The sequence below is a fragment of the Camarhynchus parvulus genome, chromosome 12 (assembly GCF_901933205.1).
Source record: "Camarhynchus parvulus chromosome 12, STF_HiC, whole genome shotgun sequence".
In the NCBI taxonomy this organism is placed as follows: Eukaryota; Metazoa; Chordata; class Aves; order Passeriformes; family Thraupidae; genus Camarhynchus; species Camarhynchus parvulus.
Genome location: NC_044582.1, coordinates 10,663,725 through 10,689,219, shown reverse-complemented (window position 1 = coordinate 10,689,219; position 25,495 = coordinate 10,663,725). Strand labels below are relative to the sequence as shown.

Below are 25,495 nucleotides of genomic sequence, written 5' to 3'. Positions count from 1 at the left end.
ATGGTAATTAGGAAAAGTAATTAACTGTAGAAGCTGCTGATGTAGAATGCAAGCAGGGAAGGGAGCTGGAGAGGTTTCAAAAATTTGATTGCCTTTTTCTTTCCTAATGCGACTTCAGAATGAAACCTGCAGTTATGCGAGCTGGAAAAAACAACTTTTTCATGTTTGATCTGCTTTTGCCCTTCAGGGCATGGCAAATGTGTCTTTAAATAAAACTCCTTGGTACTTAAAGGAGAAGAGCTATGTAATTAGGCATGTTATAGGGTGACTCTTCTTTCTGCTGGAGCATCTGGTGTTGGCTGTGTTTGGAAATGAGGTTGAGACCAGGTGGGATGCTCGTGTGTGTCATCCTGAGCATTGTCCTTCCCCAGGACTGCAGATCCATGAGGCTCACCCAGCCTGGAGCACAGTCATGGTAGAGATTCACTCCCAGCTCATGGGAGGCAAGGGGAGATTTTGGTAGTGTTGGGGAGTCAGTTGTCCCTGGTTCCCAGTGTTACCCCATGGTAAGACACTTCCAGCAGTGCTCCTCTCCTTTGGGCAAGGCCAAAACGTGACGTGCCCAAGGGAAGGATGATGGGGTTGCCCATTGCTTGTCCTCAGAGCATCAGCACTTGCTGACATGAATTTTCTGAAAATTACTTGTAAATAATATGGAGAATTTTAGATGTTCCTGCTGAGTGATGTATTAAAAATGAGCTGTCTTCACATTTGATTCACTACATTAAAAATTCCCAGTAAACATGTTGATTTTTCATGTGCTGGTCTGGCACACCCAGAGGAGACACAGCATAACCTGAGCCAGGGAAGGCAGTGCTCTATTACAAACACTTGTTTGCTGCTCTTTGGGTGAAACATGAGTGCTGTCTGTATTAAACTGCCTATGTTTTCTTCCACATCCAAGAGTGAGGGACTGTCATGGGGTTGGTTTTATGCCAGTCACCAAAGCAATTCTGTGGTGATGGTGTCAGGTGAATAAGGCTCAGTCTCTGTTATCTGCCCAGGCTAAGAAAAACCTGCCCAGGAGACCCAGAGCAGAATTGCTGTAGGTCTGCACACATAACTCATGCTGCTCCCATCCTGGTAACCCTGTACATCACCTCCTTACTCTGCTGTATTGAAATGACCTTCTTCTCTTTCTGCCTCTCCAGATGACACTCCACAAAGACCCGGAGAGCGAAGACTTTGGATTCAGTTTGTCGGATGGCCTGCTAGAAAAAGGTGTCTATGTAAATATGGTCCGTCCGGATGGGCCAGCAGATCAGTGTGGCCTCAAGCCATATGACAGAGTGCTTCAGGTAATAAATGCAAAATGCAGTTCTGGAGGCTGGGACGGAGTGAATGAGTGGCTGAGAGGAAGAGAGAAGTGAGACCCATCCATGGCAGCACTAACTTTAATGAAAGGTAATAGTTAGCCAACTAGGTTGGCTCTTAGCCACCAACACTCAATGGGACCTGTGTTTTATAATAGGAAATCACTAGGTAGTACCTTCAGGTGGTACCCCAGGTGGTACTCCTAGGTTACACCGGTCCAGGGCACAATCTGTTCTGGCACTGGCCTTTTTGAGCTTGGACAGCTCAAAATGAGCAAAAAGCTATGTTGCTTCCTTTCCTCACCCTCAATCCTACTCCTAGTTTTTGGATGAACCAGACTGCATTGACCAATATGTGTTCCTGTGAAGCCCCTTGTGGAATTAAGTGAAGTTCATGAAGTTCTGTGCATGCCTTTGACAACTAGAAAAGTTTTCTAGGAAACACATCCTTCAATCAAGGTATTTTTTATGGATATTTTTCTTTGAAAAATGCTTCATCTGAAATAGCTGATGCAGAACAGAATAAAAACTCTGGTCAAAAGCACAGTCTGTAATAAATGTTCCCTGGGCATATCAACTACTGGAGGGACAGAAAAAGCCTGGTGAGTTTTGGAGATTGGAGAGAAGCTCTGTGTGAATGAAAACCAACTATTTTAGCTTTGAGGCAACGCAAACAGCAACTGAAGGAAGTGCAACCTCTGTGGAAAAATTGCTACCATTTGGAAATGCAGATATTGTCACCATATTTGGAAACACTCAGATGTTTAGTTTTACTAATTTCTAGGTGGGGGTTCTTAGCAGTCGGATTAGAGCCAATACTTTATGTACATCAGGTAACTGGAGGACTGGCAGCACTGTGGGGAACCTTGTTTAAGCTTGTTATGGTCTCTCGCCAGTTGGCTGCTATACAATTATTCCTTCTCAGCTTCAAATAAAAGATGGTGCAAGAATGAACAAGAAGCTAATTAGGCTCTGGGCTGCCTTTCTGTTCAGTGTTGGATGTGCTGCTTTTTGTGACTGCCAAGTGCTCTGGGAGGTGTGCCCAAAATCCTAAACAGAGCGGCATGGAGACTTTGGACACCCTTTTTCCACACGCTGTGCCGCACAGCTCACACCTACGGGCACATGAGGCGCTGCCATCACGTTGTCATGTGGAGCTGGGATTGAGGGACTGCAGACCTGCTACAGGTGACTCCCCTCAAGAAGTGCAGAGCTGCATTGCTGAGGATGCTGCACAGTGCTGCTGATTGTGGGCACGATGATGTGCCCGAAGGCCAGCGAAACACCTCGTCCCTGCTGTCACAGACCCTCTGCCTCTTGGCTGCATGGATTAACTGGAGCATGGCATTGCACTAGTGGCACTTCTGCACTGGAGCTGCCTGGCTGGCACAGAGCAGGGGCAGAGCAAGCTTGTGGTTTATTTCTCCTTGTCCACAAGTGGGCTAGAAATTGTCCCTCTGCTGTAAGGGGCAGTACTGGGGTCTCTGTGTGGACACTGGCTAGGGTGGGGGGACACTGCTGCTTTCACAGACCCAGCACCCTGGGCATGCATTAATTCTGGGAAGGGGCTTGGGATGGAAGGGCTGTATGGAGCCAAATACCCAGCCCTTATCCAAAGAAGGAAGCAACCCCTGGCCCAGGGTTATGTTCACTCCAAAGGCATATGGGAAATTGCTTTTCCCCTTTCCCCTTCCCATCCCTGTGCTGTTTGCCAGCCTGCTCTGTCCTAGAGCTTTCATGGCACCAAGCCCAAGTGTTCTGATAGCTGTAGGTGAGAGAGCTGGGGTGGTTTCTCCAGATGACCCAGCCTAGAAATGTGCTCAAATGTCTCCAAGAGCCAGCAGAAACTGCTTTCACGGTTGAACCCTACAGAGAGAATTTGCAGCTGCCTCCTGAGCCCACATGAAATGTGTCCAGACTTTGTGAAATGAAAGATGTAAATGGGGAGAGGGGAAGAAGAAATTGTTTGGTATAGTCTGGGTTTGCCTCTGGCTGAGCTGGAAAACGGTTGCCAGAAGTTTCAGGCCTTTATTTGTTTTCTATGTGCTGGATACTTGGCACCACAAATTTAAGGCCAGTAAAAGCCATTATGGCAAAAAAATAATGGAAAATGGCAACTTTTTTTTTCTACAGGCTTGAACAGGAGAAGTGGTTTTGAGCCCTGCAATGTTTAATACTTGTAATACTGCCCCAGGCACTGAGGGTCAAGGTTCATTCCTGTCCAGACTTTTTCCCCCTTCCTCTGTCAGTTACTGCATCGCTCCTCAGCTAAGCATGGATGCTCATTCTGAAGGGGTGCTTCTGCTCTTCTCCACTGTGAACCTGGAATCAGGGACCCCTAAGAGTTGTGTATTTTTTCCAGCTGGGGTTTAGCACTAATCTTGCATTTGCTGACTAACAAACATGATCTTTCTGTTGTTCCTTCCCATGGCATGTCCTAAATCCATCCTGGCAGGTAAACCGCATCCGAACGAGAGACTTTGACTGCTGTCTGGCCGTTCCCTTGATTTCAGAGGCTGGAGATAAGCTGGACCTGGTGATTAGCCGGAACCCCTTGGCACTGGCTGCCAATGCTCCCTCGGAGGGGAACAGAGAGCTCCTGGCACAGGTGCCCTGCAGCGCCGAGGTCAAGGCGAGTGTCCAGACACTCTGAGCAGCAGGAGCAGAGCAGATGATGCCTCTGCTGAGCTCTTGTGGTATTTGGGGTGTTTTTCCTGATTTTTTGCACTGGTATTTGTAAATGCTCTGTGTACCATAACCTGCAAGTGGGGAGGTGGGTCTCCAGTGAGCCTGTAGACCACCAAATATTGCTGGGAAGGTCAGAGCTGGGTGTGCGCCTGGGGCTGTGGCAGTGATGGCAGCAGGACAAACTGCCAACAGGAGGAAGGAGCATCCACAGCCATCCCCCATGGCAGGGCATCCCCCTGTGCTTCTGCCATCAACTGTGCAGGGTCCTGCCTCACCCTGAAAGGCCTTGGCCATCCTACAAACACACATGGTGCTATTATGTTCTTTGTTTGCTCAGTTAATCACATACAGCAAGACTGAAATGCCTTTCCTTTTACGTTGTGCCCAACTTTATCCTTTCAACACTCCTGGCAAATCAATTCCTGCAGCCCCTTGCACTCCCAGTGCAGGGCTGTGGAGAGAGCCAGTTAAAAGACACTTCAAAATGTGTTTGAGAGTGGCTAAATGCAATTCTTATGCAGAAATTGATATTTGCAGCTGTGTCCTGCCAGCCCTATCCACACTCTCCCCTAGATCTGGCTCACCTCGTAGTGGGATTAGGCACCTTGTGTGGCTGATTCCCATGAGCTGTGTTGTTACCTGTGCTCAGTAGTGACTACAGAGTAGAGGCCATACCCAAGGCTAAAAGCCCTAAGTACCTGCCTGCATCCCCCTTGTTTGTCTGAGCTTTACAGAGATGTCTTGCTTGCAAACCTGGCCTGTGTCTGGAAATGAATAGCAGAATAGCAAAATTCCCAGGGCTGCCCCTGCTGCTTTGGATCAATCAAACCTTGCTGTCTCTCCTGAGGCAGAGGAATGACAAGCCCTTGGTTGGGTGGGGTTGTGTCCTGTGTCCCTGTGGGCTGGGTGGTGTGTGCCCCTTTGCCTGTTGCTGGCCTCTTGTAGCTCTGTGGCCACTCCCCTCCTGCCCGAGAGCCCCGGCCCCACATGGCAGAGGGGCTGTGATGTTTGCATTGCCTGCCCTGTTTCCCACATTAGCACTTTATGATGATGTCCCTGTCCTGGTGGCAGTGTGCTGCTTTGCTGTCCCTTTTGGCCTGGGCCATGGAGTCCAAGAGCTCCCTCCATCACATACAGCCGTTCCAGAGCCCACTGCCCCATTTCCCTGCCTGCCCTTCCAGTTCCTCCATCCCCACCTGCACACCAGGGGTGTGTGGAGGGAGCTGGGTGGGTGTACAGCTTGTGTGTGTTGTTTTGCTGGGCCAGGACATGTCCCTGCCCTGTCAGTCCCCTCCAGCCCCTGTGACAGCACAAACGAGTCCAGGTGTTCCTTCCAGGCACGGCCCCATCCAGCTCTTTGTCGTTGTAGCCATTTTCTCTTTGAGTATGCAATATCCCATACCATTGCTGCCACAGCTAGATAATGTGCCATAATTGATACTGTGGAGCATTGACAGTGCAGCCGAAAGTGTTTTTATATGCAATATTCTGAGCAGTGGAAGCTCACTGGGGCTTCTCATAGGTTTTTAATGAAGACTTTTATTAAAGGCTTTAAAAAAAAAAAAAAAAAAAAAGGAGGAAGAAGAAAATCAGAAAAACTTGGTCCTTGTATCCCTTCCTATGCATTTTGAATGATATGAAGATGAAATGCATTACTTAAATGTGTATTTTTATCCATATATTAGAGTGTATTCCTTGTAAAGTATTTTTATATGCTAATTTTCTTATGTATCTATGAAAGCACAATATTTAAAAGTACAGCATTTCAAAGAATATTTTAGTCCTGTTTTGGACCTATTTGTAAATCTCTGTATTTAAATGGGATTGGAATGACTTTGACTTTTTTTTTTAATTAAATAAAAGCAAATGAAATGCATTTATTTTGGTTTGTGTTGCTTTCTGCTGAAGGATGATAGTAAGGTGATGCTTTGCTTCCAGCAACATTTTAACTTGCCAGGGACATTTTGTAAGACACCTTGGAGGACAAGGGGGAGGCCACACAGAGGGTTTTGCTGGGAGGCCACTGTTTGCAGGGCTACCAGTGTTGTCCCTTCCCACCCACCACAAGCAGCAAGACTCGTGTTGCTCCCTTCCCTGTGCCCATGGAGAAAATTTTGCTGTAGATATTAACAGCAAGAGCTGGAGATGCTCATGCATGTGGTTCCAGCACTGCTTGCAGCTTTTCCACAAGGGGAATCTTGGCTCAAAGCTGAGCTGCTCCGTGACAAAACACTGACGCAGCAAAGCACGTGGCAGCCGTGACGTGGCAGCATTTGCAAAGCTGTGGTTAATCACTGGGGATGGGTTAGAAAACTCCTGGAGAATGATGTACTGGCAGGAGATGTCCCATCTGGTGCTCAGAACCCTGCAGCTCCAGCAGGGTGCCTTGGGGATCTGGATTTGGTAGCCAAATCACCCCACCTCTGAAACCAGACATCCCAAGGAATGACTGCCATGAACCCAGAACACAGCTCTTGTGTCCTTGCATCGAGGATTTGTTCCCTATGCTCCCAGTGTGGGCAGCACAGGCTGGAATGTTCCCTGGATAAGGCCATAGGGAACCTCTGCTCACCAGCACAGAGAGGCTGAGCTGGGTTTTACAACCCTTCATGGCCAAGTGGCTAATGCAAGAATTTTCAGAGACTGAGCAGGGTATAGGAATGCTCCTACTTAGACATTGCCACATAAACACCCCTTATCTGCCATCTCTGGCTGCCCTCCTGGGTGAGCACTTCAGAGCAGGATCCTGCATGAGGCCTTGCCAAACGTGGAGCCCTCTGAGGCACGGGGGCTGCAGGAGGCTGAAAGAGCACCCATGGAATGAGAGCTTGGGGCTCAGTGTGTGTCCAGGGGTTCCCTGTGTGTCCCAGGGAAAGGTTAGAATGGAGCTGCTCCCTGGGATGTGCCTCAGTGGGCAGCACATCCCCTGCTGATGTCACTTCTCATCCCATGGGCCTTGGCTGATGGGAGCAGCTGCAGCCCTGGGCAGGTGATGGCCACCAGGACAGGTAACCAACACCCTTCCGTGCCCTTGTGGCACTTAGTGACTTTTTAAATTTCCTGTTTATTTATTTTATTTTAACCTGAGACACACTGCAGTTGCTGTCTGTGCTCTTTTGGGCCTGCTTAGCCCAGACATTGCAAGCTGTGCTGGTGAGAGGAGAAACCCCTGACAAAGTCCTCAATCACATCCAGCAAAATAACCAACCAACACAAAAAACCCCAACTAAAGACAGCTGTGTGACTGATCCTGGGTATGGGGTGCTGGAGGCTCAGCAGTGATACTCAAATGTTTTATTTTCACAAGGAGGAGCCACCTACATTTTGGTTTTTTCTTTCCCTACCTCAGATCAGGACTTCAGGAATGGACACTGGTTTAATCCCCATCTATTTGACTGAAGGCCAAAGGGGTAAAGAGGTCAGTGAGCTTGGAAAAAACAGTCCCATTCACCAGTAAAATAAATGTTGGGGTGGGCTTTTTTCCTTTCTTTTTCTTCCTATTGGGCTTTTCTGACATATTTGAACTCTCACAGTAGTGCCATCATGGGCTAGGCACTGACTAGTGAGAAATGGCTTTCTTTTGCATCATTTGGTTTTTTAATTTTGTTTTTTATCTCTTTGATGTATTTTGTTGTGTTTTTTTTTTTTCCTCACCTCCTTTTTCTTTTGCTACTTATTAACTTGTATCCCATGAATTTTTGCACTTTTACCCTTCTGACTCTCCCCCCACCCCACTGAATGAGGGGGTGAGTGAGTGGCTGTGTGTGGGGTTGTGATGCCAACCAGGGTGAAACCAGGGCAGATGTGAATTTAGATAGTGATTACACATATTTCATATATACATATATATATATAGTATTTTATAAGGGCAAAAAACCCCCACACCAACAACCCCAAAATAAGTAATAGGTTTAAAGGAAAAACTGAGCTACTCAAAGATAAAAAAAAAAAACAACAAAACCATCCAACAGCATATGTGGTTTATAAAGGAAAGTTTTATTTTCAGTTATAAGGTGATTACAAACTCATCTAAAAAAGCAAAGATGACTTAAAAATATCCATATACATTTTATTTATCTAAAAAGCAAAACAGAAACTGCAAAATACAAACATTTACCATATACACAAAGGCTAGGGGGTTTTAGGATTAAATTACACTCCAGGGTTTTTTTTCAAATACAAATACTCCGTTTTGGAACACACAAAAAATGTTTTAAAATGTTTTAAAAATATTTTTAAGGTTTTTTTTCTTTAAAAAAAGTTCAGATGACATTTCCAAGGAGGCTATCATCGCCCTCGCCTCCTCGCTGCATGTGCTACTCATTATCACATTACTGTAGTCACAGTTGCTAGGAATTTAAATAATTAAAAAAACACCACTGTTTTTTAGCCAAACACATCAAACAAGATGGATCACCTCTTACAATGTGAAGTCCCTGGCAACATTATCAGGTAACAATCACAACATTACACTGGAGAAAAATAACATCCTATTGAACAACGAGCACTTCAGAACAGTACTGGGATGCTGCGGTGCTGAGAGACCAGCGCTGGCTTCCAGGACAGGAGCAGATCATGAACTAACTCAACTTGCCCCCTCAGGTTTTGTTTGTTTTATCAGCCTCTCAACATAATTTTGCCACTGTTTGGTTTTTGGTTTTTTTTTTTTTTTTCTTTATATATTGAAAAAAAAATTCAACTCTTTCTAACATCTCAGCTGCAGAAGCAGGTACATTTAGGAACAGTGTGTATTGTGCTCACTGTGCTACAGGGCTGAAGCCTTCCCCCACAAATGCACACACACAGAGCACGTGCACAGCTCCTTAGCATCACTGAGTTTTGCTTTTTTTTTTTTTTAATTAGCTTTATTTTTCCCATTATTTCTTCTGGTTTCTCAAGTCAGGCCACCTTTTCCCTGTGCTGCAAATGTAAAAGTGAGCAGCACCATTCTGCTGTGCACTGCAGAGCCACAGGGAACAAGCCTCCCAAACTTGCCTCTTTAAAATTATCTTCAATTTATTTTACTCCTGAACTCATGGTAATTAAATTCTGACACTTCTACTGATTATTTCAAATGAGGACACAGTAGCAATACAAAAAGGCTGTGTCTGCCATTCAATTGCCCAACATTACCAGCAGGGTCAGGCTCTTTTCCAGGCACAAACCCCGTCACCACAGTTTTCCATCCTTGATGGGCATGGGTGGGTGATTTGTTTTCTTAAAGTTTTCAGCCTGCAAAATTTTGGGCTTGTCCCTGTTTTCTGGTGAAATGGTGTCTCAAGCTATTTCTGCTCTTTTTTAGGACATGGGTAAATTGAAATCACCAATTCCCAATGACAACTGGGAAAAAACCACACAGAGAATGTGACTTTTTCTGTTTATTTTTAATAGAAACAAACAAATTGGTTTTTTTTTTTTTTTCAGAGAAGCATTGTCCATGTACACATTTATTTTGGGCTGGCAGAAAAGAGCCACAATCTGGTGGAGGGTGTGGGGCTGGTTATATTCAGGCAGTTTTCCAGTGGGTGCTGGTGCTGGTTATATTCAAGTCTCTCTTGAGCAATCTTTCCCATAGACTCAAATTGACTGCTAACACCATGAGAAATTTTTTGTGACTAAAATATGGAGCTCAGGGCACCTCTTTTGCACAAGTTCAAGGGTTTCTTAAATGTCAAGTGTCACCAAATCAACTAAATATTTTGTTTCTTAAGCTTATCTTTGATTATAAGAAATAAAACAAGCTACCAGGGTCTGACAGTTCCTGACCTTTGCTCATGCAAATATACAAATACACAACTACACGTCAATCCTAACCACAAGGCTTTGGATGCTGATTTTGGAGAAAACAAGTCCAGGGCAGCTGCCTGAACCCACACCACACCCAACCTCCCATGCCAGGAGCCATGTGGTGCCTACAAGGAGCCAGGAGAGCTTACAAATCAAACCTTAAGGCTTCTTTGGAGGGGCCATGGTCCAGGATTTTGTTATTACTTTCCCTCTTCCACCACCCCCATTTAGGAAAGACCATTTGGACACCCTGGCAGGCTGGCTCTTTGCAGGCAAGTGGTGTCTAAACCTCCTCAATCCTCATCCTGAACAGCTTGGCAAGATTTACACACATGATTTGCAGCCTAGGAATAGAAGCAATGTCCCCACTGTGTGCGTGCATATGAGGGTGGAAGATTTCATCTACTAGTCTACTTAAACACAGATTTATTTTTATTCTTTTTACTGAAAGTGAGCAACTTCCATTGAATCTCCTTGGAAATGATGTCAGGGTCATCTTTCTTCCAAGTGTACTTGAGCTGCTTAACTAACTTGTCCACTGCATTCAATGCACAGCTTATTTAACATCTTATATACATTATGCCTCCACGAGTGATCCTGCAGAGACCACAAGACATGGAAGATAATAATCAGTTATTCAAAAGTGTTCAAATCCTTCTCCCACAGCTGGAAGTTTGCCAGTGATGCAACAAGTGGGAGCTTTGAACCCAAAAGTGAAAGCACAACCTCAACAAAACAGAAAGTCTCCTTAGCAAATAAAAACAGACCAGGAGGAGACTTGGAAAAGATCTATTGAATGGAGATGTCCATGTGTCTTCAGATCTACTTGAGTTATCTAATGACAAAGAAGAGGAACCAGGAGCATCTGCATTTGGGAAAGGAGGATGAGCACAGGGCTGGAAAGAGCTGCAGGAGGTGCTGTCCTGGCGGCGGCAGTAAAAGCTCTGCTGATGTTGTTGGGCTCCTCTTGGTGTTACAGCACCTGTAAGGCTGCAATACTTTTCCCCCCCCTTCTCTCATTTCGTCCTCTTCTCAAGAACAGCAGTGAAAATCAATTTTGCTGAGCTGTTTCAGCAGATCACACCTAACTCCCTCCACACCACATTCCAGGAGCTGTGCTGCTGCTGCGGGGTGGCCACCAGCACTGCTCTAGATGGCAAATACAGCTGCCAGGCTTTTGTATTTTCATTTACAACACAAGAACAAATCCATTGTGGACCTACTATCTCAAACTTGAAAGAGGACTTTTCTAAGTGTGTGGATCTGTTTGGACCAGATGAAAAGGAAAGCTATAGATGAGAAGGAAAAATAGAATAATAACAACAACAACAATAAAAAACCAGTTCTATTTATGAAATCATACTGTTTAAACACTGAGATACAGACTACTGGTAAAGTCCCTTAGAATAGATACTCAGAGAGATCATCACTAGTGACAGGTGAACTGAAAAGGTTTGGAAAATTGAGAAAAATAAGAAATAGAGCAGAAAAATCTCACGGGGAAATGTTCCCGTTTACATTTTTACTATCTCTTGATTTCAGTTCAGCTGGAAATAAATACTGCTGAAACTCTGCTGTTTTCAAGCCCAGAAGACCCCATGAATACAAAGGTACATGAAACGGTGTGCGTGTTGTCTTGGTTTATGCTGGCTTAAATCTCAGGGATCTGGTTCTAAAGATCTCATGCCAAAACTGCACTGTTTTCTCAGATCCAAACCAGTTCATCTATAACTAGTCATGATGCTTTAACACAGAGTTCCTCATTTACACAAAACAGGTAAAATACGTCATAAGAGTAACAAGTAAATATTGGAAAAAAATCAGTTGTCTTTGCAGTCAAAATAGGTAGAAAACACAAACATTTTTTTAAAAATTATGTTTTAATAAATTTGGCAGAGGATCATGTTGAAATGCAAATTAATCACCAAGAAAAGTTTAGAAATCTGATAAAATTGTTAGGTAAAAACCCCAAACTGTAAAAATGCAAATGTGCTCACTGGAACTCAAACCCCAGATAAAACAAGAAGAATTAAGTACATTTTTTTTTTCATCGGGGAGGGGAGGAGGGGAGAGGGGAACTGTTTTCCAGAAGCAATGATTTCTTGGCTCTTGGTGAGTCACCCAGCCCTCCCTTGCAGTCGTGCTGAAGAGCACAGCAGGGCCAGGGAAGCTGACACAGAGAATCTTCAGTGAGGTTGTTGCATATGTGCGAGACCTTTTCCCTTGGAACATGGAAGCGACTGATTTGAATGGCACAGTTTGTACTGAAATGGGGCTGGGTTCTATTCTCTGGTAGTTGTATTTTGAAAGGTGTAGTATTATTCCTCTGGTTCTTCCCACTAAGGCACTCTCCACAACATGGGAGATGCCTGAACACCCAGCTGACTTGCTGGAGACATCGTTGATGTAGCCAAACCATTTTTTTCCCTAACTAAAGCTTGTCTCAGCTCTATAGCACAACAGTCATGTGCAAACGATATAACCTCAAACACACTTGTATGACAATGTATATATATATATACAAAAAGAAATAAATCAAGCATCAGTGTTTCATCTGTACTCACAAAAAACATTAATTTAGACCCCCCCTAACCTTCTAGTTCCTCTTCACCCATGTCTGTTTACTGCAGACACTGATTGTAACTCAAAAATGAGAGTCCAAGCTAAAGCCCACTAAGAGAGTGGTTTTGGTTACATTTCCTTGCCTTTGATTGTTAAAAAAATAAAATTGCTGCATGCATATTTCTTTATTTTGGGCACATTTGATGACACCCACTGGCTCTCAGAATTCCTCCTGTAACCTTGGGTGGATTCTGCTACCGGCCCAGCAGGTGTCATTTAGATGTTTGCCATCTCCAGCAGTGCAAAAGTTTCCTTCAGAACTCTCACGCAATGAGAAAAAAGAAAACACAATTCTACCGTGGCTGGTTTTGTTGCTGCAACTCAGTTCTCTGTTGTAAAAGTATCTACAAATTCAAACTAGAAAGATTTGGAAGTTAGAGATGCAGCGATGTTTTTCTTTAATAATTAATAATAAAAATTTTGGTCCATATCTTAGTTTTAAATCTCCCTGTTTCTGTTACAGGGAAACCAACAAGTTAAGAAATGTTTGTGCTGCTGTGGCCAGTTAGCACATGGGACAAGAAAAAATGAAATAAAGCTACTGTGTAGGAATGTTAAGAACTGTTTATGTTCCTGTTTAAATAAGTGACAACCTCTGCCTTGACAGACTAAGCTTACAACAGAATAAGCAGATACAAACTCTGTTTTTATCAAGTATTTCTTCTAAATACCTCTGGAAAGACTACCTGTGGTATCAAAGAAAAAACTTCTCTCCCTCTAATACAATGCCCATGTGACAAGGCTGAGTTTTGACAGAGAATCTGTTTCCAGCACAACCTGCTCAAGTTAAAAAAAAAAAAAGGAAAAAAACTCAAAAATAAGAAAAAGGCTTTTGTCCATGTTTTGGACAGTTTTCAGGGATCCAGTTCCCCACAGAAACATTCACCTGCAACACATGAAGTGGAACCCCCATTCCTATACTCCTTGTAGGGGCTTCTCTTCACTTCCCAGTCTCACCTGGAATGGTACCCAATTCCTTCTGATCAGCACAAAATATTTCAGTGTTATGTGTTCCCTTTGCTTTCATTTAAATTCCAAAGAGCCCTGTCTCTTCAGCAGATAAGAATCATAAATATGTTTGCCACCCTCCAGCCCCCTTAAAAATAAAATAAAATAGAATAAAATAAAGTAAAATAAAATAAAATCATGGGTTAATCCAATGATGAGCAAGGAGACTGGGGCCTCTAGGTCCACTACTGCTATTTAGTAACATGGGACAAGGGACTCAGTCCTTTTGTCTGTTCCTCCAACAGCAATGACCTCCCTCCCCCAAATAAATAAATAAAGCAAATCCTGGTTACTGAACTTGGAAAAGCATTTTTGAGATACATGGATGAAAAGCACCTGTTTGCTGTGTGATATTATTATCATCATTACTATTATTATTAACAATGTGTCTGTTATCAATACCAGTTACACCAGGTGAGTGGTTTTGTTCCTCCTGTCAGGGATGACCCGGTTTGTGTTCACCTCTGGACGGTCAGAGTCCAGAAGTGATTCCTTTATTTTCCTGCCCAAACCAAAGTCCAAATGAGGAAGCAAACACCTTAAGCACCCAGAGAGCAGGTGCTGCTTTTCCCCTCTTGGCTGCTCTGTGCTCATCCCTGCTGCCCTGGGGACAGGCTGCCCTCTCAGTTTGCAGAATTCAAGTTTACACCAATGACACCACACCAACATATGGTTTGCTGGAAAACTCAGGAGCAGGTACCCAACCTCCCTCCTCACACACAAACAGCAGGCATTTCACTTATGTTAAAAAAAAAAATCTCAAAAATTTTAAAAACAACAACAAAAGACTGAACCATGCCAAATCCTGCAAATGCCTTCCCCAAGTTCTCTTCAGTTGGTGTGACAGGGAGCCAGTGCTGTCCCTGGGAGGTACAGCCACAATACTGTTCACATCCAGCTTCACTGCATCCCTTGCAAACTCTCCACTCCAGCTGTTTGGCTATTTCCTTATCCAGGGACTGCACTAAACAAAACTGTACCCACTCCCTGAAGTGACCCTGACACCTGCCATTTACCACAGTTGAACCAGAGGGTGGAAATACTACACCTTTGAAAATTCTCTTGAAACAGCATTGTTAAAAAAAATGTAACTCTCAACAGAGCTCCTTTTGTGTGTTTTGTAGATTACCCTGCTCCCAACCATACCAGCACCTAAAATTGCTTTCTGAGACTTGAATGTATTGCTGGCAAGACAATCAATTCAAGTGGTAAGGTGTATAATATTTAGAGATAAAGATATATATATTTAAAAAAACCCAATAATAGTAAATTCTTGTAATATGTCTAGTCTGATATGAAAGCTCTCCCTCTACAGAGAGACGTCTGCTGTGATTACCTTACAAAATATTAAAAAAAAACACACACACAAAAAATAACTTTCTCTGTGAGAAATAAAAATAAATCCTAGTGCAAATATAAAGCTCTGTAAACCTGGTCCTATGAGAATCTATGGTTAGTAAACGGCAGTTAAAGCAGGTTTATCCTCTCACAGAGAGAGCTCACATCATGGTTTCCACAATGATATGAGTTGGCTTGATCAATCCACCATTCGAAGTTCCATTGGGGCAGAAGGGGGTGCCACTCTCCGTCTCTTTGGACCATCGATTCACTTCCTTGGGGGCAGCCACCGCCTTTATCCTCTGCAAGAGAGAAGGAGAGCACAGGTGAGAGGAGCACAAAACCTCTGAGGAGAGCAGAGGGGAGATGAGCAGAAAACCTCTGAGTAAAGCAGAGAGGAGATGAGCAGAAAGCCTCTGAGTAAAGCACAGGTGAGAGGAGCAGAAAACTGAGGAAAGCACAGGTGAGAGGAGCAGAAAACTTCTGAGGAAAGCACAGGTGAGATGAGCAGAAGGCCTCTGAGGAAAGCAGAGATGAGCAGAAGGCCTCTGTGTCTCCACGTGCAGGACATTCCAAGGACAGGGATGGTGGCTGTGGGAGATGTGTGGCTCTGTAAGGATGTGGGGATCTGTAGAGCCTTCAGCTCCTGCTCAGCTGCAGAGCCTGACTTGAGGCAGGGAAGTCAGACAGGAGCCTTACCCAGCCCCTGCACACTGAGCTTTCAGTGCTGCAAATGGTGTGTGTCCTCCTCCCTCATTTAGAAACAGCTCTGCCTCTCAGCCCAGCCCTCACTGCCAAGTGGCAACTTCTGTCCTACATCTTAGTTCACAAAGGAAGAACTGAATGGCATCTGACCAGTGTTTACTCTCTTTCCTTTCCTAACATGGTCTTTGAGCAGTGTTTTGGCTACTTTTAGACTTGTCTCTCATGGTGACAATGGTGACAATGAAGGCAGGAAAATTAACACTTATGCCCTGGCCACAGCTGAAAAAGGCCATTAACACTTGGACAAAAACAAATGCAAATGTTTGTGCTCTGGGATGTTTGGGTTTGGTATTTTTTTAATTCTCTTCTCTTTTTTCCTAACCCAAAGTGTCCCACTTTATTCTCCAAGAATACCCTGAGCTGCATTTAAGATAAACTTGTTAGACAAAAAGAAAACTAATCTGAAAACTTTGAAGAGAACTGCTAAGTCTCATGCTTGCACAGCCTCTAAAAACTTTCCACTGTGAGAAAAAAAATATTACAGGAGCCCAGACTGAACTGCAAAGGGCAAGAGATTTCCTGCAAATCCAAACCTGAGGGAATCTGCACTGTTGAGTCTAAATCAGACACAAAGCTTTCCAAATACCAGGGCAATCTGCATCCAGTTTTTCAGTTTGAAATAAAATAAACACAAATTTTAAAAGCTAAAAAGTGAAGCCCTCTGTCAAGAGGGTTTGACTTTTATTTAGTCCCCCACAGTGAAGACCATGCCTGACAGCCACACAATCCACAGGTGTATCTGAATTTCCTTGAAATTCAATGAGTTTTCACACAACCAGGTTTGACCCAGGTCTCTCTATCTTTATCTTGCTTTCCCAGCAATTTTCAGGATGGTGCTTCTGTGTCCCTGGGGACTGGAGAAGAGAAACCTGAGACTCAGATACACCCCAGTCCTTGAATGTTTGTCTGCACGTGGAGGTAATGATTTGCCAAGCTGGAAGCTGCACAAGTGGGACATGAGTAAAAGCTCTTGGTGTTTATCTGAGAACAGAAGGCTTTGTGTTTGTTCTCTTTCTACTGTTTGCCCAGAGGACAGGTGATCTTTAACAGCCTTATTTGCCTTACCTGGGCAAGGTGGCAGTTTTCCAAGCATTACTTTGTATAAAACACAACAAGTTAAAGCTCCCTTTCTCCTCTAGACAGACAATTGGCTGTTCTTACCTCAATGAGTGACCCATCTGACCGAATGATGCGGATGACCATCACCATAGGGATGCAGATCATGGAGGAAAGGGCAAGAACCCAGCCCAGGCCAATTGCCCAGTCTGGGTATGTGTAGACCTTGTTGTAGGTCAGTGGTTTATACTTGGCCAAAGAAAAGATAAAGCACCCCTGTGGATGAGAAAGGAAAACAAAGTGAGGCTCAATAAATGCTTAAAGCAGCAGGGCTCTGGTGCAACCATGGGCCTGAGGAAGACAGGCAGTGAAAGGCAGAGCTGATGGATACCATATGTATTTTAAACCAATGGGGGAATTGTTCTTCCATTTCAATAATTGGAAGAGCATCTGCATCTGCTTATAGCATCTGCTGTGCGCTGACAGAGTGCTATGAGATGGTGCTGAACAGCTGCAGTACACTGCCAATTCTTCAGGGCTCAGCTATTTGCTGTTCACTGCAAGATATTACCAGGATGTTCTTCCCACCCAATGAAACACTTCAAGCCAAGGTCTGCCTCAGACTGCTAAAGTCTTTTTATTGCAATGGCCTAGCAGTCCTATGTCTTAAAGTAGGGACTGCTCTTTGGAGAGTGAGTTTTCTCTTCAAGAATGTAGAATTTTGCCAAACCTAAGAAAAATCCACTTAAACCTAGCCAACTGCAATTCATGCAGGCACAGTAGAGACTAGAAAGCTGTCATGTTAGAAGCTGACATCTGAGAACATGATGTCTTTGAGAGGTAGGTTCAAGCCTTCAGCTTCTCTTTGCGAATTGGCCTCTGAATGCAACAGCCTTCCCTTGAAGAGAAGCAGTAAGAGGGGGCTTAGCACTGCCAAGTGCAAGACTTGAAAGAGCACAGGTCAGTACTCACCACACAGAGAACTGGTGTGATCACAATCCAGCTCCACTTCATCCAGGGACCAGGTCTGTATCCAATCATATCCTCAATGGCATCATAAATATTATCAGCGCCTGGGAGAACCGAGCAAATGAAAGCCCTGTAAATACTGTAGGATTAAAGCTGCTTTCCCAGGCTCCCTAAGGGGTATTTAAAGGGAAGGTGAGGATGTCAGATGTATTCTTCAAATGCTTCCCACAGCTGTGAAGTCCAGGATGATTTTCTTGAAAAGCTCAAGTGTTTGGGGATCTCTCATCCCACCCTCCCCTCATTATTTGGCCGCAGGAGTGCGATGCTGATCTCTCCTGCCCCTGTCACACCTCCTCTCCTCTCTCCAGACTCTCTCTGAACTTCCCAGAGGGATGACCATGCGAAACACTTGTCAGCAAACACTGCACCTGCTTCTACAGAAATCTGACTTTGTTTGTTTTGCTTTTCTGAGGGGATGGAATTCATGGAGAATCAGAGAAATAACCAGTCCTAATCAGCACACATCTGATTATTGCCCAGCCACAGCTCAGGCAGCTAGAGAGGTCACTGTCAGACTGTGGTGCTTGGCATTGCCAAAAGTAATGGGGCAGAATATAGTTTCAGCTTTCTTTTTGTACTTTCTGTTTGGTTGGCTTGTCCCTGCAGACACTGCAGCTCTGAAAGGAAATTCTCTGAGAGACAAACAGAAATTTTCACGGCTGGCCACACTTTCAACTCTCACCTCTAAACGTAACACACGAAAATGCTTAATTGTGCCCTTATTAATTAGCAATGGAAGAATACTCATTTTTTGGTGGAAAAAACACTGGAGTTTGGATTCATCCCAGATGCAAATTTGTCTCCAAGAGGTCAGGGCAAATTTATATTAATGGCATGTGTCTGTTGCTGGGAAGAAGACTCTGGGGCGGCTGATGATTAAATATTTGGCTAGAAAAATTGTCACTGACTCATCAAAAGTTATGAGATTAAAGGATTCTCACTTACCATAAACCCAGGCTACAGCAATACATTCAAAGAATGCAACCCACAAAAGGCATACACCACTAGCTGCATAGTAGTCAAAGAGTTGAAAAACATACATGCCACCCTGTGAAGGAGAGACACAATTGGTTAAGATCCAACAGGAAAAAAACCCAAGAATTCAGGCCCAGCTCCCAGTAACATCTACCAACATACCCCAATGACTCCTGTCCAACAAGAAGCAGCATCTAGCAAACAGGTAAAGTAAATATTTGGCATTACCTTCCCCAGGGAATATGCATGTTTACTACAGGAATAACTCCAAACAAGACAATGATTAAACAAAATTAAGCCACTTAATATAATCTACTGAGACACTTAAATCTTTCCTTCTCACAAATATTTCAGGATGGGTATTTAAAGAAACAAATGGTTGCCTCCTAACATCAACACCTTAAAAAGACTAAAAATGAAGTCGGTTCATCAGGAGGGTCTTCATTTATTTATTGAGTGAAAGGGCTACTTTCATGAAAATAGTTCATTTTTTGTTTTATAACTCAAATTTATACTCTGCTGTTAGACTCTACTCTTACTACACTGCACTTTCCCTTGGAAAAACTGTGGGGTTTGGGCACCTTTGTTACAGGTGCTATTTTACCTCCCACAGCCATGCTCCTCCAGTTGTTTTTAAAATCTGACTTGGTTTTATTTTGAAGATAAATATCACAACAGTGCAGGCACTGGAACATATCCCTGTCTTGTTTACACTAGAATAAACCAAGGGGAATTTAATTAATTCAAATCTGTAAGATAATCTCTTTCCCTACATGCCACTGGATGGGTTCTTAAAGTGCTCTGCTGAAGGTTTCCTCTATGTTTCATCATTTAGAACTAGATGTTAATACTCATACTCATGCTGACTGGTACCTGAGATCAGATTGAATTTAATGAGGTTTCATGTTTCTGTTCCTGTGACTGAAAAGGGAAGGGACATATAACTCCCATTCAAAATGCTTTCAGATCTAGGAATGAAAGATGCTCTGTCTATCTAAAAAGCACTTCTCTGAATCACTCAATCATAGCTAAAACTGGCCTGAAAAATGGCTAAAGAAGAAGGCAATTTGCAGCACTGGTGCTACTTACCTCAGTCACCATAGTTAGTCCCAGAAGATAGCTAAGGAAACACACTATAGCGATGAAGATTTCCCGTCGGTAACCCTTCCTTAGGAAGGATGGGTGCAGATCAACTAATGACGTGATCTGTCCTTCAACTTCAACAAACTGCAGGGGGAAGACAACAGTGGAGAAATGACTTGAAGGTTGCCATGCAGTTCATCCAGGCTCCTGCTTGAACAAACCCTCCCCAGCACCACCCCAGCCCTGTGCTCTGTGCTGCTTTCAATAAAGAAATAAAACTGTTCCTTTGTAACCCCGAGGTTGGAGCCTGGGGGTAGCTTTCAGGTTGGAACAAGTTTTCAGAATTTCTTTTCATTACCTAGAAGCCTTATGAGCTAAAAAGGGGCTCTGCAAATGCAAGCCACAAGGATGAAGGAGGCACTTATGTGCCTGATGACAGGAAGGTACTTATGTGGCTTTTATGCTGTCACTGTTCCAGATGAACACAGGATGTATGCTAGAGAAGAGGCAGAGGGAAAACACTCCAAAAAGTCCAAGCTAGGAGAGTACCTCCCAGACTTTTTCTGATGTGCCAGGAAACATCACAGATACTAGTTAGGTTAATTCCACAATTTGATATAATTCTGCTCTTGGGTTTGTGAGTGAAAATCCAGCCAAGGCAAAGCATACTGTGATGTGAAACAACACCTCTTCTTGACTGAACATATCTTTTGTAGAGCTGTGAGAGGAGTATCTCTGACTGAGGCTCTGGGTACTTCTGCAGCAATAATGGAGCTGTTCATACAGTCCACATTCAGTGATCTGGCAAACTATTTGCACTTGTAAACCGAAAATGAAGCTCTGAATAAATGAGCTAAAAGTCTTTATCTTGCCTCATGATAACTGTATTTATACTTACTTGCCTTTGGAAAACGATACAACTGTGTAACTTGAGTTAAACAAATAACCCAAACTGGATTTGAATAAAAGTTGAAAGTTAATTAAAAACCAGATCTTTCTGCACCTGGAGGAAAGCAACTACCGAACTTCCCCAAGTAAAACTACGGAAGGGATCTTTTGACTGATCTGTACTTTCAACCTGGCAAGGTACAAAAGCACTAAGCTCACTGAAGACATGAGGATTGGAGGTATCCATCAAGGCTGCCTCTGTAGAAAAGATCTTCACTTTAAGTAGATACATCATCTTAACTAATAACTTATCATGAGGAACCTAAGACAGAAGTTATTTCAGAAAAAGCTGCATTTTCCTACCTGGCACCTCATTGCTCTTACAGCACCCAGAAATGCCCTATAACAACCCTATTCTATTTCCTGAAGTTCTATTTTGGAAATACAGACTGTTCTGCAAACAGATTTTGTCCTCCACCAAATTTTATTGCCTCCCGTCTTGTTACTTTGACTTGTGTAAAACTGGTTTTCTTTTTAAATGCAACCCTTTCCTTTGAGCTGATTTGATCTGAAACTGCTCTGGCATTCCAGAAACCTGCTTGACTGCACTCCAAAAAACCAGAGGGGTGGAGGAGAGAAATTAAGCGCTCCAATTAGTTTTAATCATTCTGCACAGTGAGGAGCTTTTTAAAATTACTAGACAGCTTCCAATTTGCATAAGCATAGGGTTGCTGAACCACAGCATTGGGTACTTTCATAGTTACTTAGGAGCAATTGAGAGTTGCTCAGTAGAGTTCAAAGATTAAGCCATAAAGAGCAATTTGGAGCAAATGAAATAAAAAAAAAAGTCAGAGATTAAGTACACAACAACTGGGTAAAAATTCGATTTACAGAGCTCTCCTCATATGAGAGAGCATTTAGTCTACAGAAACATTTCATCCTTATGAATATATTTATATATTTTTAATCTTAGTGACTTTACATTTGAATGCAGAAAATTTTGGCAATTTTGAATGTGTAGTTACTTCATAATCCCTGGTCATCCATGTTTTCTTGTAAGTAGACTATCTAGAAATGATTTACAGGTCCCTTGGCACTATTTAGTCCAACATTCTTACAAGTAACCACTAGGAAAAATAACCTAACTTCCTGACTGAACTTTTTGATTTTTTTCGTGCTCACTAATTAATAGCAGCGTGTGCTATAAAATGAGTACAGCTGGAATCTCAGCTGCTTTCTGGCCTGTTTGGAGGTACTGAATGCATGCTGCTGACGTGAAAATCAGCAGGATCCCACATTGCTCAGCACCTCCAAGCCCAAGGCCACCAAAAAAGGCTGCAGCTTTGTCCTCTCACTGTTCTTGAAGCCACCCTGGATATACTGTACAAAACATTATGTGCTTTTTTGTACCTCGTGCTGACTTTGCTTTTCTTTTTTGACACTTGGCAACCATCAAAACCCATACTCCTAGTGGTTATTAACTGCTAGTTTTTTAATGATGGTGTATACACCCTGCAGGTGTTTGCAATGGCACAAAGGACTCTGTGGAGCAGACTACTGCAGTCCTTTATGTTTTCAAATGATTAAGCTTTTTTTCCAAAGCAAGAAAATACTGTGACCAAAATGGTGGTATTTTGAGGCCAGACTAGGAGTGAAATAGTGAAATTTAGATTAGGGAGTACTGCCTTAGTGGGACAGACCCCACTAACCCTAGACGACAAAGATTTACTGAGCAACACAATATAATGAATCAACAGTTGTAGATTCATCAAGTGCAGCCTCTACACTAAAAAGCAACCCAGATGAATTCCTCTCAAGCAGCATTAGAGGTTTTCTCTTGTTCATTCATGTCTGTAAAACCAGCTTTTCTCAGTGAGCAGTGCTGACACAATAAGTCACACATCCCTTATCCATTGTACTAACCTGGCTATCCAGTCCAAGCAACAGAAGCATAATAAAAAAAAGGATTGCCCAAAAGGTGGGCAGTGGCATCATGGACACAGCTTTTGGGTAGGCAATGAAGGCCAGGCCTGGACCTAGAGAAAGAGAAAATAGGGAGGGGGCAAGGGAAGGGAAGAAAAGTAGTAAGTACCAGCTCTTTGGCAAAGGCAGCCACCCTCAAATTCAGGGATGCCTGGTTCCGTTCAGATAAATCCAAACGCAGCTGGGAATACCAGAAATGAGAGAGTTTGGCTCTTTTATCTGAAATCGAAGCACGCATGACTACAGCAGAAACCACGGGCAAACCCCCAAGGCCAGTGCTAACAGATCTCCAGTTTTAACATCTGTCTCAAACATGCCAATAATGGAGCTGTCCTACACCTGCCCTGCACGGACACAGGACAGACTTGGGGCCAGGGGACAAGGGGTGACCCAAGGGAATGGCAGAATCCCACTGCTAGCCCACATGGTCATGATGAAGATGATGATGATGAAACTCTTTTGCATGCAGGGAAGGGGACTCTGCTACAAAGATTCCCTGGGATTTCCACTAATGCAACCACTGCCTCCCTCTGTATGCAACCTCCAAACCCTGCATGGCTTTTCTCAACTGGGGTTTGCACTCCAAGGAGTTTGCTCCTTCTCTTCTGCAAACCTTCCCTGCTGCACTGAGTGATCAAGCTACTCCTAATTTTATCAACTGAAAATTGAGAAAACTGCTGTTAGGAACTGCTGGGGTGTATAATCACTCTGTGTAAAATTGCTTCCCCATGCTGTTACACCATCTGCCCCTGTCCAGGCCAGCCTACATGGACCTGACACGGTGACACTGAGCATGACCATTATCAGCCCCAAGTGCAGGATGGGCTGCAAGTGCACGAGACCAGCAGGGCTGGGGCTGAGTGCCCAGGTTCTCTGCTCTGGAACCCAAAGTGTGGAGTGCTCCTCCCTAGGTGGGGTCTGGCCTGCCCTGTGACCAGGTGTCACCTCATTTGTACCCACACACGGAGCACAGGTGCAGTGGTCCTCTCCAGAGGCACCCTCACCTGGAGCCAGGTGCTATCAGCTGTCCTTTGGGAGAGCTTTTGTGGAGAGAGGAAGAACCCTCCACCAGTGGGAGACAGGAATACTGGCAATTCTGCATTTATGGCAGGCTCTCAGAGGAGATGAAGAAATTTGGTGAGGCTGACAAAAAATTCTGAGGGCAGATTACAATCCAGAGTGAAACCAGGAATGCCTGGCTCATCTGCTTGTTTACTTTGAGGAGCCTTCAAAGTGCCAGTTTTCAAGTGGATTCATGTAATTTTCAATGGGAAAAGGAATTTTTTTAAGATGCTGAAGTGTGGGTCCAAAAAAGTCTTAATCTCTGATCTGTACAGAAAAAACTCTAACACTGCTCTTCCTACCTCCCACTTTTCCTTTCCAACAAGAAAGATGGAAAAAGAAGCAAGAGAAAGAGGTAAAATGAGATGGCTTTTTTTTTTTCAAACTAAAGAAAACTTTCAGTCACTGAAAATATTTGAACATAAATAAATACAAATTAGCCAACAATCAAACAACTAATTTTATTTTTATGAAACACAACTAGGATTTTATACGACAGGGGATACCAAAAAATTGGTGAATGTCTCAAATTTTGGGGAGTTTTGCTTTTTTTCTCCTTAATTCAGTGGATACAGTAGATCCTCTCTGAGGGAGAGCTGCTAACGGACGGCATTTGCAGCTGATCTGTGCAATTGATGAGACAGATGTAAAACTGCTCTCCTCAAAATTTGCTGCAATTTGTATGCTTTGGCCAGTGAAACTATTCTTGCACTGTGATACCAACTAATACCAAGTGCCCTGAGCCCTGAGCTATATTTTGATTTTCCTTTGAAACTAAGTGTTGAAATATAAAAAGTCCATGTGAAAGAAAATGTTCCTGGCAAGCTCTCAACCGAAACATAAATAATCTAAAATTTGTATTTAATTTGAAACCCTGTTGTTTTGAAGAGTGTTTTGCAAAAGTGAAGCGCTTGTGGCTGCTATTAAAAGCCAGTGAGCACTGCTATGATCCCAGCCCACGCACTGGCTGATTGCCATGGGGTGCTGTGGCATGGCTGGAGAGCTGCAGAGGCAGAGACCAGGCAGGCACCAGGAAACCCAAGGCACTATTGTCAGACAAGCTTAATCTGAATTTGTTTGCAAATGGAATTAAAAAAAAAAAAAAAAAAGCAGCAAATCTTGCGCTGGTGTAACAGTGCTACAAATTGCATGGGTGGTAAAGTATTTTTTTCAGCCAAACAGAGGCCACACGGATTAGACAGGACTCACTATGGTTTTGTTGAGCCCCCACTGCTTTCCTCTCTATCTTTAAAAGAATTTCTGAAAAGAAGCTGTTAATTTAAAATCTGCTTTCACTCAGGAATCAGAAGTCTGAGTTAACTGTTGAGAAACCTGCAAAAGCCAGTGAAGGCCAGCAGTGACCAGTGCTTTCAGCAGGAGCCAGCCCTGGCTGACAAGTGTGTCCCAGGCACATGGCACCAACACTGAATTTGGCACTGGGAAAAAATGTGGCCATGAGATTCTGCTGTCAGCAAATTTGCTGATGTTCTCGTGGCTTTCAGGAGGGCAAACAAATGGTGTCATGGATAGGGCAGGAGGAATTTAACTCGCTGGGCAGACATGGGGTCTCAGCCCTGTGGACAACATCTTCTGCCAAGTGCTGCAGCCAAGTGGCAGCACCTCTGCTTGCTTTTGCCTGACCCAGGGGAGCAGTTCTGACCTTGCATCAAAAGAAACCAAAAAAGGCAAGGCCAGAAAACAGAGGCTCAAGCACCTGCTGAATTCTCCTGTGCTGAGAAGAAGCAATGAAAACTTCTCCCAGAGCCCATGCAGGTCCTGGGACACTCGTCCCAGGGGGACCAAGGGTCTTCAGTAGCTCTGCACTTATCTCTCTGCAAAAAGCAGCAAGAAAACACACGGAAGGTGGTTTGGATACTTTTAGGTAATTTCAGTGGTGT

At 43.7% G+C, this 25,495-nt stretch overlaps 2 protein-coding genes across 2 annotated transcripts in view; one reads left to right on the top strand and one right to left on the bottom strand.

The window, feature by feature from the left end:
* Positions 1-4,268, top strand: part of GRIP2 (glutamate receptor interacting protein 2) — an 80,367-nt gene extending 76,099 nt beyond the window's left edge. Inside the window, exons 23-24 of the mRNA XM_030956920.1 lie at positions 1,152-1,298; positions 3,769-4,268. Of these exons, the coding sequence (XP_030812780.1) occupies positions 1,152-1,298; positions 3,769-3,966 (345 nt within the window). The 3' untranslated portion in view covers positions 3,967-4,268. The remainder of the gene's footprint in view (positions 1-1,151; positions 1,299-3,768) is intronic.
* Positions 4,269-7,978: 3,710 nt separating this feature from the next.
* SLC6A6 (solute carrier family 6 member 6) overlaps positions 7,979-25,495 on the bottom strand; it is a 57,921-nt gene continuing 40,404 nt past the window's right edge. Inside the window, 6 exon segments of the mRNA XM_030956564.1 lie at positions 7,979-15,058; positions 16,683-16,853; positions 17,550-17,650; positions 18,552-18,654; positions 19,671-19,808; positions 22,476-22,588. Of these exon segments, the coding sequence (XP_030812424.1) occupies positions 14,918-15,058; positions 16,683-16,853; positions 17,550-17,650; positions 18,552-18,654; positions 19,671-19,808; positions 22,476-22,588 (767 nt within the window). The 3' untranslated portion in view covers positions 7,979-14,917.